At 42.1% G+C, this 14,939-nt stretch overlaps 1 protein-coding gene across 2 annotated transcripts in view; it reads left to right on the top strand.

Annotated features, from left to right (window-relative positions):
* The window catches only part of NEBL (nebulette), a 326,459-nt gene that overhangs the window by 110,207 nt on the left and 201,313 nt on the right, over nucleotides 1-14,939 (top strand). For both annotated transcript variants that reach the window (XM_045534540.1, XM_045534548.1), the window contains exon 3: nucleotides 7,908-7,992. In XM_045534540.1, coding sequence (XP_045390496.1) covers nucleotides 7,908-7,992 — 85 coding nt within the window. The remainder of the gene's footprint in view (nucleotides 1-7,907; nucleotides 7,993-14,939) is intronic.

Below are 14,939 nucleotides of genomic sequence, written 5' to 3'. Positions count from 1 at the left end.
TAGAGGCAGCCTGAGGTCAGTGGTGCACCCTGGTGAGCCCTGCCTGTGGTCAGTGTCACCGTTTTTGATTGGTGAGTGCCATGATGTACTGGTGTTAAATAGTGTGACAGCTACTCCTGCATGGAGACATGAAAAACGTCATTGTCACAAATTCCATATTTCACATATTGGATGTCTTTACTAATGTTGTATTTGCTTGCTTCACCTGGCGACAGTTGAGAGAAAGTGTTGAAATCTCTCACCGTGTTGGTGGATATGCCAATTTTTCCCTGTCTTATCAATTTTGCACTCTCTCTCTCTGTCTCTCTGTGTAAATATACACATATGTACATACTTTAAAGAAATTTTTGAACCTAATATTAGATATATTTACACTAAGAATATATATTATTTTGGTGAATTGAACCTTGAGCACAATGCAGTGTCTCTATTCTTAATAACACCTCCTTTATTTTAAAAAAGTATTTTGTCTCATATTAGTATAGCCATTTTACAATGGAATTAAAAAATATGACAGTATCAGTCTCTTAGCTGGCAAGTATTGACCATTTACACTTTTGTGATTATTGAATTGTTTCTCCCAACTGTTAAATTTCTATTCTGTTTATTCTATGCTTCTTTTTCTTTCTGTTCTCATTTTTTTTATTATATTGAATTGAGGTTTTGATTCTTCTAAAAAATTGATTTTTCTCTTTCATATAGGATTTGAATTTATGTAGTGTATTTCTGGTCTTTGTGGTTACCTTTTAAATTTTATCTCATGTATTTAAACAAAGTCTAAAATTCAATAATATCCTAACCTTTCTCATGAAGGATAGAAGGATGGTAGAATACTTTAATTCTCATACTACCCTCTCAACTTGTCCAGTATTTTAGCTTTGTCTTATAAAAATCCCCAGATAGTAGACATTGTTATTATTCCACACAATATGTGTGTGTGCACATTTGCATTTTGTTTGCTTCCCATTTCTTTTTGCATTTAGCTTGTCTTTCTGAAATTATTTTCTTTCTTCCTGAAAGTGCTTCCTTTAGAATAAATAACTTCCTAGATGATCTCATGGTGGTAATCTCTTTCAGCGTCTGTTTATTTAAAAATGTTTTATTCTTCATTCTTTAAAGATAATTTTAAATTATATGAAACAATTACTGTTGCTAGAAAATGGAGTTGTTCAGATTTAGGAGAAGTACTTAAAATTGTGTTTAAACCTTCTGTCAGTTCCTTGCCTCCAAAACAGTTATGATCTTGGCCCTTGGATAAAACCACTTCCTTGGTTAAAATCAGAGTGTGAAAGGTGGTCCCAAGCAAAGTCATTGGTGCCTCACCTAATTCAGGAAGGCAGAGCTGAAAAGCCAGTTGCATAATGTGAGGTCAGAACTTTTGCTTTTTAAATGTTCTTAAGAAATAAAGTTGTATTTTCATAAAAAGTAGATAACGTATTAAAAATGTTCATACACACTACTTTCATGAGTGATAACCTGTTGAGCACAAGGGGGCTTGTGTTGGGGGTCCCCGAGACAAACCCCAGGTTTGTTGATTCTCCAGGAGTTCTCATAAGACTCGGCATGTAGTCCTGGTCTTTCATGGCTACGATTTATTATGCTGAAAAGATGCAGCTAAAATTAGCAAAGGGAAAAGTGCTCAGGGCATGTCCGGAGGAAACAAGGCGCAAGTTTCCGGAGTCCTTTCCCAGCAGAGCCACCGGGGATGCAGTTAATTCCTCCAGTAGTGAGCTATGACAACACATGCCAAATGCTGCCAACCAGTGAAGCTTGTTAGAGACTCTGCCCAGGGTTTTTACTGGGGGTCTGTCACCAAATTTCAGAGACCCATAAAGAAAGCAGGTGTTGTACAAACAACTTTGGTACCGTGAACCACTCTTATTGGTTAATGGTGGTGGGGAACCTCCCCAAATTCAAGTTCCCAGATACCAGCCAAGGGCCAGCTTTGTAAACAAAACTTTCATGTGATAGATGCGGGCTCATTGCATTAACTCTTTTCTGCATGGGGCCTGTAGGAAATCATGATATCATAACAAATTCTTTTGACACCTAAATTCTACTCTCAGATCCTCTAGTTTGAGTAGAATTGTAACAGTTGTTGGGTAAGCAGAAAGCCAAAGGGGGTGGCCTTAAGTGCTCAGGAGGAAGAGGACGGAGACAGGAGTAATTGGCCCATGGTACGGTAAAAGATTACAGGGCCATGGTGGGCTGTTGGATTTTGCTGGGAGATAGGAATGAAAACAAAGGTTTGAGATTTGTTAGAAAGAGCCAGCAGTCTTAAAATTAGTTTTCTCCCATACTGTTAGAGATTTATATTTATTAAATAAGGCTTCTCTAGTTCAGCACTATTGACATTTTGGACAGAGTAAGTCTTTACCAGGGAGGGGGCTGTCCTGGGCACTGCGGGACATTCACCAGCATCCCTGGCTTCTACCCATAGATGCCAGTTGTTACCTGCCCCCCTCCAATTGTGACAACCAAAAACGTCTTTAGACATCGCCTATCACCAAATGAGAACTGTGTTAACACACAGGATTTACAATAAATACACTCATAAAGATCTTAGCTTTATATGTCTAAGTGGTTTACTTAGACATATTGACTTAGATATTCTCACATTTACAGTAGTGTTCATAAAGCTGTTTCTTATCATTCCAGCAGCAACCTCATGAGAGAGCCGGGAATATTTTAATCCCCATTGTATAGATGAAGGCTGTGAGATGCAGAGTTTAAGTCACTTTGCAGTAGAAAATCCAAAATCATGATATAAATAATAGCAGTGGTAATAGTAATAATATTTTCATTAATGGTAGATATTACTCAGTGCCTACTAAAAGCAAGACATTGTTTGAAATGACTTACATGTGTTAATTTTGCAACAAGCCTAAGAAGAACTATCATGTTTATTTTATAGATGAAGAAATTGAGGCTGGAGAGGTTAAGAAACCTACCCCAAAACACCCCAACTAGTTCTGGTCTAGTGGTTTGCATATAACTTTTCTTACATTTTTACCAACTGAATCTCACAGCAATAAAAAAATCTGAAGTCATCTTTCTGTGACCTGACTTTGCTGTTTCAGATGCAGTCTTCTATTATTATCTTGATTGATTCTTTCTCTCTGTATTTTTGATATAGCATTTTGGGGAAATCTGGGTTAGTTACAGCTGTCAGCGCAGTCTTGATACATACACTTCATCCAGTTCCTGCAAACTTCGTCTCAGAGATTTCTATTTATGATGCTTGAACATTTCGCAATATTTCCCAGATCTCTGGACCGGTCCTAATGTGTTATGTGTCGTATTTCCACAGTCATGTTTTATGTTCCAGGGAATTTATGAATGTGGCAATTCATCTACCCTTTCTTTTGTTTTTTGTTTTTTTTTTTTGCTTGTTTCCTGATTCTCTTTGAACATACATTTCTCATGCCCCCACGCCTTCTTCCTACATTCTTACTCCTAATATGGAGGAAAAAAAATGTCATTCTTCCTCTAGGCCTGGTGAAGAAATCCTCCTTTTTTCCTTAAGATTTCTTTCTACTCAAGACATTTATTTTAGGAAAACCTTTTGCAACCATTTAAATGTAGGATTTGGAAAGAGCCAGAACTAATTGTATGGTGCCACCAATTAGTTTTAAAATGCTTTGCTTCTCTGTTCCTGTAATCGCACAAGGGGTGACGGGCCCTTCAGTTTATCTCCGTGTCTGTTTTTCTTCTCTTTTTCTTTCTTTTGCAGGAGGGGTGGAGTGATGGGTGGGTGGGAACTGAGGCTATGACTTCAGAACGGAATGTCGTTGGATTAGTTTAGACAGACGTTACTACATGGACACGAGGTTGACAAATCTACTGTTTGATAGGATTTTCAAATGTGTCAAGTTTGGCAAAATTAGTTAGGTTCCTCCAGATATTATAATTATTATTTTTGACATGCAGTGTGAGATGCCATCTCTGTAATTACACTTATTTCTTCTGAGTCTGTGGTTTCAATTCATGAGGCCATTCCACTCTCTCCATAGAGATTTTTTTTGAAGACCTTATTCTCTTGAATTTTGCTAACTCTGAATATATTATGGGTCCCCAAAGCTTCAGGTTTTAATTTATTTTAGTATTCATGATCCCTGGTAGTTTCAGGTATGAATTCCTTCTAACCCTTTGTGTTTATTTTGGTTACTAATACTAAATTGAACTTTTTCTCTCCCACATCAAAATTTCAGATAATTTCTTCCTGTCATGCATCTTTAGAGAAAGTTACATTATATATAGATTGGCCCACTATTACAAAATCGTTAATTCTGAAATTTAAAAGGTTATTGTAAAAAATACAAAGCATCTGTTTATAGTTCTAGATATAATTGTAAGTTTGCACAGTCTTTTAGTAAGTTTGCTGCTGTGGTTGTCAGGTTAGCAGAATACGGCTTCTGTGAGGCAGCAGAAGCTTTCTAAAAATTTTTTTCAGTATAACCCTCTTTCCAATTAGAATTTAGTGTAGGATGCTAACATCAAGCATATAAAAATGATGTTTTATTTATATGTATGTATAAGTTCAAATCTGTCACCTTTTCTCATTGTGAAGTCAGATGGTGACAATAATTGGACTGTTTTCATGAGATGACATCTCAAAATTAGTGGTAGGGGCAGCCAGTGAAGTTGATTAATACCAAATAGAAGTCATTTTTGCCTTGTGTGGAGGAAATTCACATACACGTAGTGAGGCAGTTTCACATTGTACCCCCTCCAACAGTTCACTTTTCAATCTCAGGGTGCTCTTTAATTAAAAATTAAACACAATTTTTAATTAAGCCTAAATGGGAGGAGAAGGTCACCCCCACCCCAAAGCGTGCCCCCAAACTGAATGAACCTATAAGCTAGTATGACGGGGACTCTCAATGGGCTAAACTTTCTATAACACATTTGAACATGCATTCTAATTACAGTTTAAGAAATAGTTAAAATCTATATGGAAAATTTTCAAATTAAACATTGTGCAACCCTGAAAATCTTTGTGTAACTTCATTCCACAGGATATATTTTGAAAAACAAAACAGAACACAACAGTGCTTGGTTGTTACTATAACCTTAAAATATAACAGTATATAGTTGCTACATTTTAAAGTCCGGTAAAGTTCAACTTTTTAAGCCAGAACTTGCAAATATTATGTAATACAATCCAGAGTTGTCTGTCGAGCTTCACTTGTCTGCTGTCTGGAACACAGTTCGGAAGTAGCCCCCAGAAGTGTGTGGTCGACACAGATTCTCTGACTTCAGGATAAGGAAGTCATCTACTGCAGCTGACTCACTTGAATCAATAACCGTCGTGTTTGCCAACATTTTAAACAAACTTGACTATGCAGAGAAGACTGGGCAGGACCTAGTGCTCTGTGTGAGAAATGTCTCCTGACAGTCTAGTGGTTATAGAAGCACAGTGATCTCTTACAATTTAGGCCATCCCATCTTTGTAAACTTCAAAAGCACGATCGCTTTATACCATGATCTGATAATATCTATTAAGATTACTCTAAATTATTATGAAAAAATATAATTTGGCTTGTATATGCTCTCAAAAGACAGAAAGAGCATGTAAAGTTTTCTGTAGGATATTAATTACAATGGTCAAAACAATTGTGTCCGGCAGTTATAAGGTTAACTTCAGTTACCTGGAACATTGACTTACACGGGACGTTAAATTCCTAAAGAATGCTGGAAAAATGAGACATGCATGTATATTTTCCTTCCATGAATCTGGCTCCGTGGGGCTACAAAATATTTAATCTTTATTTCAGAAGTGCTAGTGTGGGTTGGGAAGGTTTTACAGGGTTTATTTGTGCCGACAAAAGCTTACGCCATCAGTCTTCTCATGGGAAGCCAGGGACAGGGATGCCAAAAAGAACTTTCTGCAGAGAGAGTAGGGTTTGAAATAGTGAGGCCCGGAGGATGTTTGAGAGGCCACAGGAAGAGACACAGGGGGCCAGGGAGAAGGAGACAGGAAGGGTATTCTTGGAGGAGCAGCTCTGAGCTCTGTGGCTTTTGTGATGATAGAGTCACAGCAGCTAGAGATGTCCCCTCAGTGCCAGCTGGGCATGGGGAGCAGTGAGTGCAGAGGACAACAGCCTTGGATCGTGTTTGGGTCCTTACCCACTCCCATGGAGAAGATGTCATCTTGTCACCACCAGGAGGGTCATTTTTGAACATAAGAGGCAGCCGTGTATTTGCACACATGTGACGGCATGTGTGATATAACATGGTGAGGCTTTGCTGTGGCCCAACCGTGAGTTCTTAGGCTTTGGTCGGTTGTTATTGCCCCTCCCTCCCTTCATTTCTTGTCTATAAATATTTATTGAGGTCATACCGGGAGCCAGACACTGGTAGGTTCTGCAGATATAGACAAGGGACAAGACAGCGTGTTTTTGCTGCCACAGAACTTTCAACTATACTGTGGGATGGAGACATACCAATGGGGAAGTGTGAAGGAGTATGATCAGCAGTAGGACACGGGAAGGAAGGCACGTCCAGGGTACACTCCTGACCTAAATTGGGGAGGCTAGGAAGGCTGCCTGGAGAAAGTGACCTCTAAGGCAAGACCTGAAAGATAAACACAGTGACCTGGGGTAGAGGGGTGGGGAGAGGGAGACATTCCAGGCAAAAGGAACAGCATGTCAGGGGAGCAGTGGGAGAAGGGGGGACCCCAGAGACTGAAGAGATTCCCGTGGCCAGAGCATGGAGTGAGAAGTCCACAGAGGCCTGGCCATGGGGCCTTGGAAGACAGGGGGCTGGACTTCGTTCTAAGGTCAGTAGGAAGCCATTGAAAGGTTTTACCCAGAGGACTAACGTGATCAGATTTATATCTTAGAACATTGCGTTAGCACTTCAGATTGGAAGGACCAGACTGGCTAGTGTTGTAGTTGCCTGAAAGAGGAATGTGCCCTACTGTTAAAAAACGCAGTGGAGATAGAGATAGATGCATATAAATATGTCAGTGTGACCAAGATCCATTTAGCAGACGGAATCAGTAGAGTTGGGGATTGATTAATTGGATGTGTGAGGATCTAGATGACTCTCAGGTTTCTGGCACTAATACATGAAAAAGAGAATATGGGGGAAGAACTTGTCCTAGTGATGAGGTGGGGAACACTTGAGCTTCAGGCTGGCGGAGTTTGTGGTGGGTGTGGGACATACAGGCGGGGATGCCACTGGATCTGAAACTCAGACTTGGGAGTGCTGAGCATATGGACAGAGAGTCCCCAAAGTCCCCAGGGGATGCTGGGGACTGAGAAGAGAAGGAAGCTGGTGTTAGGAGCCTGAATGGGGGTTGAGCAGAGAAAGAGGGGCCTGCAGGGGACAGAGGAGGAGCAACCCGAGGGAGGAGCCCCGCCAGGGTTGCGTGGGGCTGTGGGAACCGAGGAAGGGGTACTTCAAGGTGGAGGGGAGGCCACACCAGAGCAGAACCACAGGACATCAGTGTCCCTTCTAGAAACAGAAGCTAAAAGCCAGGGAGAGAATTGAGGAGAGAGTTGCAGAGCAGATGGGCAGAGGCAGGAAGTGAAACTGGTTGGGCCCATTTTCAAGGAATTTTGCCTTCAGGACAGACTACATGGTACAGGTGCTGGAACACACGTGGGGTGGAGGAACAGCAGGGGTCGGGAGAGCCCTGCTCACGCGTGAATGCCAGCGGGAAGGGACTCACAGGACAGAGACACCCAGGGTGAAGCTGTGGGACAGGGTGGGGGTAACCGGGTGGATAGAGGGCCACAAGAACGGGATGGGACCCAGAGTAACGACAGAGAGATGACCGTAGCCCAGAGCACAGGCTTTTCTTCTGCCGTGACACAGGGGAAGGGTAAAACGACAGGCATTAAAGTGTTGTTTTGTCCCACAATATTTTAATCATGTTGTTTTAAAAAATTTCTCCACAGACACTACCCAAAGCAGTCCTTCACTACGGTGGCAGACACACCGGAAAACCTCCGCCTGAAGCAGCAAAGTGAATTGCAGAGTCAGGTAATTTCTAGAAGGCTTGTTTTGTTACGTTGATACTAAAGATTGTCCACGAGGCCGGACTTCTGAGATTTTCTGTCGTCGTACTGCAGCCGGCGCGGAGGCTGAGAGCAGACCGTTTTTGGGAATTCCGGGTGAAAGTGTTGAACATTTGAACATCTGTATCCCCCCTGGTCTTGCATCATCTTGAAATTCTCGGTTCTGTTACTCACGGGGATGAGGGCGAGTAAATGAGTTCTGGTCAGGGTACGTGTTTCCCAACACTATTGACTTATTTGGTTCTAAATATTTAAAAACATTTCGTAAATAGCTTTTCCACACCGCATATGTAGGGGAAAAACAAGGTGTTAAGTTGACCCAGCTGCAGTGTGTGGGGGGCTAACACCCTGTCTGCGTGTGTCACACCAGCCACGAGCTTTGTTTTCCCCTTGTCACTTTGTTCATATTTCTTTCATATGTCACGCTGACAGCATGAACAAAGATTCGAACACCACAATTGGCTCCAAGTCAACCATGTTGGATGGCAACTTGCGTTCAATATGGTGAAACGCATTGGTTAAGGCAAGGGTTGTGAATGGCAGGGTTTTCTACGGGGACACCCGATCTCTTTAAGAAACACGGGGTGCTCTCTTTCAAAGACGTTATCTCGCCTGACACGGTGGAGGAAGATGCTGAGCAACTATATTGCACCACTGGTGAGAGGTGTCGTCAAGCCACACTGAGGAGGGAGGAGGGCAGGCTGGGTTGGTTGAGGGCCTCCTTCGGCTGTTCGCTGGTTGTGGCCTTGGGCCAGCTACTCTCATCTTTGTGTTTCTGTCACGTGAGACAGTCTGTCTTGTCTACCTGTCTGAGGGGTGGCTGCAAGTATCAGATGAGGTAGTCAGGTGGGAGAGCATTTCGAAAAGTTAAAAAATATTTGATGGCTGGTGGAAGCTTTATTATAATTATTAATGTGGTCCCTGGGAATCTCTGGCATAAAAAAGGGAAGAGAACAGAATTTGTGAAGGAAAGAGGTGTGCAGCTAACAGTCTTTGGAAACGTCAGTCTGTAGCCCTTCTTCATGAGAGGAGGCAGCTCCCGGTCACTCAGGATGGAATTATTTCCTTGGCGGTACGTCTAATCCCAGGGGAGAGTGCACTTTTCTCCATTTTCTTTCTGGGAGACTTAGGAGCACTTCTCAGTCCACTTCATTAGAGGAAATAGAACTCAAAGTAGAATTTATTGTCGGTTAACAATGCCATGAAGGCTTGGTTGGGAGCTATTTTTTGGTTTGTGTATAATGCTGGTGTTTGTGGGCTAAACCATTGGTTCTAAAAATTGGGTGCTGGCCAAAGAGAGAGACTGCTATGGAGGCCGGGAAGAACATCCCTGCTCATTCCCACCCCCAGGGGCACCAGGACTCAGCTCCTGTCTGTGCAGATCCAATATGCCTTTCTTCTCATCAGGTTAGGTTTAATCAGATAATTCTGGAGAAGTACTTTGAGCACACTGTTGAACTAAGGCAAGCAATTGAATACTTGTTTCCTGCAGATCACATGCCTTGGTACTGGGAAAAAGAGTTTATAGTTAGTCACTCCTTCCTTCACAGAGCTTCTAGGGTGCTGAGAAAAAGAGAAGTAACATGCACTTGGAATGACTATGTTTATTTTGCTATAAGGACTCAGAAAGGGGTCAATATGGATTGGACTGGATAGTGCTTCATGCCAGAGGTGGGATTTGAGGATTGAGAAAGAATCTGATATAAACTCTGTCTCCTTCCTTTTGAAGGCACACCACTCCCTTTAGGCTCACTTAGTGGGTATAGGTGCCTTCGGCTCAGCCCAGGAGCAAGTGTTTACTGTTTTCCTACCATGTGCCTGGCTTTGGAAATGCAAAGAAAAAAGGAGGTCACTATGTTACAACAGACTGGTTTTATTCTCCCTCCTGTAGCAAGCTGCAAGCTTCAGAAGGCAGCATATACAAATAATTACAGGCTGATGGTACAAGAACTAATAACGATATGCACAAAGTGCTCTGGGATTGCCAAGCAGGGGTGAGGTGAAGGTATCAGATTTTCTTTAAGATTTTGCTCAAATGTCGTCTCCTCTAAAAAGACAATGTAGGACTTCCACAGGCAGACAACATGGGAAAATTCAACTCCATTCAAGAAACGTGTTGATTACCTACCATGTGCAGGGAGTTATGCATTGGGGATATAAATGCAACATCATCATCATCATCATCATCAACCACCTTGTTATATTCCAGACACATCATTTTACACGTATTGTTTTATTTAATCTCAAACAACCCTATAAGATGGGTATTTATTATTATCCCTATTTAGATGAAACACTTAACTTTTAGAGAATTTAAGTAATTTGCCTTTGCAAGCTTATCCAGGAAAAAGCTCAATCTAGATCTGTGAGGCCCTCATGTCCACACTCTTAACCGGTATCCTGGTCCCTTTGCTCAAAGAGCACCTGGAAAAGGAGATCTATAAGCAAATAATTGGAATGCAAGGGGATGCTGCAGTGTATGTAAAGCTAGGATTTTGTGTAAAGTGGAATAGGAAGAAGTCATTATTTCCTTTTTCTGGGTGAGAGGTGAAAACCCTTCTGTAAGAGTATTTCCATTTTTGCAAAAGCATGCACAGATATCTATCCTAATGGTACTACTCAGTGGTGACATTTGATTTAATTTTAGCCTATTAAATGATTTGATTATGCAGTGGAGCATTTCCTTGGAGTTTTGATATCTAGAATTCTGAACAGCTCAATGGTTTTGGTGGAAAATTGACTATTAATATTTTATATACTTGTTTCGGTAATTTGCGATGCTACATGAATCAAATCTATTCATAGCTCCAAGGTTTCAAATGCTGAAATCTTTTAAAATTGTTTGGTTAAAACTAGTTCTCTTCTTTCTGTTCATTAGCTTACCAAATGAGCCAAAATAAAAGAAAAACAAAAGTTAATTTTCAGTCCAATCCAGAAAGTTATTTATAGTGCACATTGTTATCTCTTTAAAAAAATTTTCTCTTTTCTTTCTTTTTTTTTTCCTCTCTTTTTTTGAGAGAATTATAAACACTGCCAGTATATTTGCCCTAAATGTTAAATTCTCTTAAGCTTTTTTTGGGATCTATGTTAGGTGCCAGATTGTCATAAAAAAATTATATGAGATACTGGTGAATAAACAAGCAAACCAGGAGTTAGGTTTTCAGAACTGGTGCTAGCCAGTGACTCACAGGCATTGTACAGCAACTGGGGGGCGTCCCGTGGGCCGGCCACTGACTGGGGTGGGTGTGGACTGCCCTGGAACTTGGCAGTCAGGAGGGAGAGAGGGAGGAGAAGCCCTTTTATCCTGCTAGCTTCCTTTTATCCCACATCACAGGATGAACTGCTTCAAAGCAGGAACATAAATGGTAGTTAGGCGCCCCTACTGGTCCGCAGTAGCCTATTCAACAAGGAGCAAAAGTAAAACTTGACTTCGGGTGGAATTAGTAACATTCTAGTTCACCTGTGGGGCGTCAGGCTTTTGTTGTTGGCCTTGGGACCAGCTTCATCTTGTTTTTAGGGAAGTGAGCCCTCAGTTCCAAAGCCCTGACTTCAAAATAAAACTTTCGGAACACAAATTCGTTGAAAGCTGGGGATGTTCCTAAACTTAAAAAATTCAGGTGAGATGAAAAGCCCCTTGGGAAAGAAATTTCCTTAACTGACTATTAAAATTATATTGTAGAAAGCACTTCTTTTTTAAGGCTGGGTGGCGCACTCTGATTGGAAGACAAGGCACAGGTGCTGTGAGCACTGTGATTCAGAGGTCTGCAGGCTTCTCAAAGCCGTGGAAATGGTTCTGCAAAGGGAATTTTGAGTGCAGTCCCCCATCGGAAGGAGAGCAAGCTGGGCTGTCACGGTTGAAGCTGGGTGTGGGAGGCAAACCCCTGCCCCCCCCATCCTCCCATCACCAGGGCCTGGGAAACCCTGGGCCTCTCTAGAGCAGTGGTCCCCAACCTTTTTGGTACCAGGGACTGTTTTCATGCAAGACAATTTTCCATGGACCGGGAGTCGGGGGGATGGTTTCAGGATGATTTAAGCACATTACATTTATTGTGCACTTTATTTCTATTTTACTACATTGTAATATATAATGAAATCATTATACAGCTCACCATAGGTTGAGGACCCCTGCTTTAGAGCACAGTTTTGAAAAATGCTGCTCAAAATGACGACGAAACGATAGCTAGTGCCCCACTTAGTTGTTTATGTGATTGGCTTAGCTGTTTGCAATCATGCTGAAAATAATAGGGATTTTGGGCTCGCTGTGTTCTTAAATGGAGTGTGTGTAATTTATGAGTGCTGATAAGAGGAAAGATTGAAAGTGATTATGGTTAGAATACAAATCATTCTGGAAGCTTTGAGTCTTCCTTTTGTAATCTATGCTGATTCTTTTTTAATCTTCCAAGTTTCTGCAGGGGCATAAAAACATGGTTCATAGGGAATACGACAGATGATAGTGGTGAGGGTGAGAAGATAACATGATTTTTTTTTTTATAGAGAACATCACAGTTAAATATCTTGGTGGGAGGAAGGAAGACACGTGTTTAATATAAACCTCTGGAAGCTCAAGAAGGTAGCATTATGTGATGCTTGCCATTCTCCCGCTTGCCCTTGGTCCCTTTTTGAACCCCTCATGCTATGTTTTATTTCCAGAGGGTTTCTCTCTGCAGTTATCTGCCATCTAACCATCTGGTAAGGTGTTGAATAATTACCTAAAGCAAGAACCCTCTCAGGTGGCAGTGGCATTTTAAAAGGTGTCTACTGAAGTCTGACTCCTTTCAAAGCAATGAGTCCCCGACTGGGGAACTCCCTTCACTGTCCAAAGATGGTTGGAGAGCGATTTTGGATAGCATTGTTTATAAGTTTCAAATCCCATTCCATGATTCCTTGCCCAATCGTAAATTTGACATAAATTTCGTTTGCCAATTGTGTGCCAAATTCCGTGCTAGACACTGGAAATTCTGCAGTGACTAAAACCAGCTGAGGCCCGACTCTCAGGGGGTCTATGGTCTAGTGGGAGAGAGGACAGTAATAAAATAATAATAATAAAAAGCCAAGTAAAATTGCAACTTCAACAAGACCTGCAGAGAGAACTGAGTGCATTTTCATTATGTCTTAGAGCATTTCCAGGGAACTGGAGGCTTGAGGACCTTTGTGCTGCAGATACATAATGAAGGCTCAGAGTGCTCGGCTGTATCCTGCCCAGCTGTGGATCCCATTTCTAAATGCATGTCCGTTATGTTTCCCCATTTTCTGATCTCAGCTGACTCTTCTTTTGCTATTCGCTGGCTCCTCTTACAACCTTTATCTCATCAGACAACTTCAGACTTCTAAACATGAAGACTGTTTCTCTAGACTTTTTTTTCTTGGTAATTCTTGTGTTCCACTGGTCTTGAACAAGAAGCCTTTCATACTTGCTTTTTAATTTTTTCTTTGAACCTAATTTTGGCAGCTTTACGTTTCCCACCTTTTGATTTTTTTTTTTTTTTGCCATTTGATGTTATCTTCTGCTCCCAGGGTGATGTTTCTTGTTTCTCTCAATAAGTGCTTTTCTCGTGTATAGAAAGGCAGAAGTTCATCAGGAGAAGGTTTGGAATGTTTCTTTTCAAGGTTTTGAGGCAGTGAAAATGATGAGAGATTATGTTTCATGTATAGGAATGGATGAATGTCAATAAGGACTTCAAAGGAGAAATACGAATTCACTTGATGAGCACATTTCTTTCAGGGAACGTAGCATGTCGAGCAGATGTTAACTCTAACCTCTATGATTTTGCTAGTCCTCATAATTTCCCATAAGTCCATTTTTCTTTTTTTCGTATGTTACTCCTGGATAAAATGATGTAAGAGACAAAAATTTCAGTAGTGAGAGACAGGGAAAATAACCAAGATGTTTTGATTTTCTGTGTCACCACTAGGTTTTAGAGCCTTGAACCTCAAAGGCCTGGTGTTCTACACTTTCCCGTCCTAAAATGGCCAGTGTCCTTTCTCTCTGTCTCCAGAGTCTCAGAAAGTTGGCCCTTGGATGCCCTCCTGGTCACCGTCCCTCCCTGTCTACCATCCCTGCAGCGGCTCGTGCTGGAGGGTGAGGATGCTGTGTGTGACTTAGATAACTGGCCCTTGAGTCAGGGATTGGAATATATAGCCTATCAATCCCATGGCTCTGGGGTTATGCATTTAACATCTGTGATGAAAAGACTATTTAAGAAATATTAAATCAATGCATTTTTCATCTCTCTCTCCCATAAATCATGCTCTGCCATACCACCTCACACTTACGGCCCCAGAGAAAGGAGCAGAGTGAATGCCATTTTAGGAAGGAGGCTATGGTCCCACACGAAGGGGAACACCGACTCCACGCCTCTTCCGGCCATGGATGATTGTAGGAAGAAGGCAAAACAATTGGAGACTGAAACACGGCCTCCCCTCTGTCTGCTGGCTGAAGTCTCAGAGAGGGGAGATTGGGGGGCCAGATCAGATAGGTGGAGGGAAAAGCCAAAAGCAGGGTAAACCACCCCATGAGATACACTCCCAGTCCCTTCCTGCCTCAGTGGCACACTTGGGGCCTCCTGCAGCATGGTGGGCAAAGCTTAGGATCGTAGTCTCCATGTGTCATGGAAGGTGATAGAAGCTCCAGCATGCCTTGTAGAGGGTTGCTGAAGGTGCTCGCTGGGGAAGCACCAGGAGCACTGCCACTGTATGGACAAGGTACCCCTGGAGCCAGTAGGGATGTGCAGGTGGGGAGTAGTGGTTAGACTTCAGCAAGAAGGAAGGAGTTACAGAGTCTACAGGGGGCGCCGCTGGGCTCTTCCTGGGCCAGAGGAGAACATACCAGTGGGTCATCAGCCCCTGTCTTCAGTATCAGATTCCATCAGGGTACACGGTGACCAAGAGGACAAGGAGAGGAAAGAAAGAGGG

Source organism: Lemur catta, chromosome 1, assembly GCF_020740605.2.
Source record: "Lemur catta isolate mLemCat1 chromosome 1, mLemCat1.pri, whole genome shotgun sequence".
Classification (NCBI taxonomy): Eukaryota; Metazoa; Chordata; class Mammalia; order Primates; family Lemuridae; genus Lemur; species Lemur catta.
Note: the sequence above shows the minus strand (reverse complement) of the source record. Positions and strands in the feature narration are given on the sequence as shown.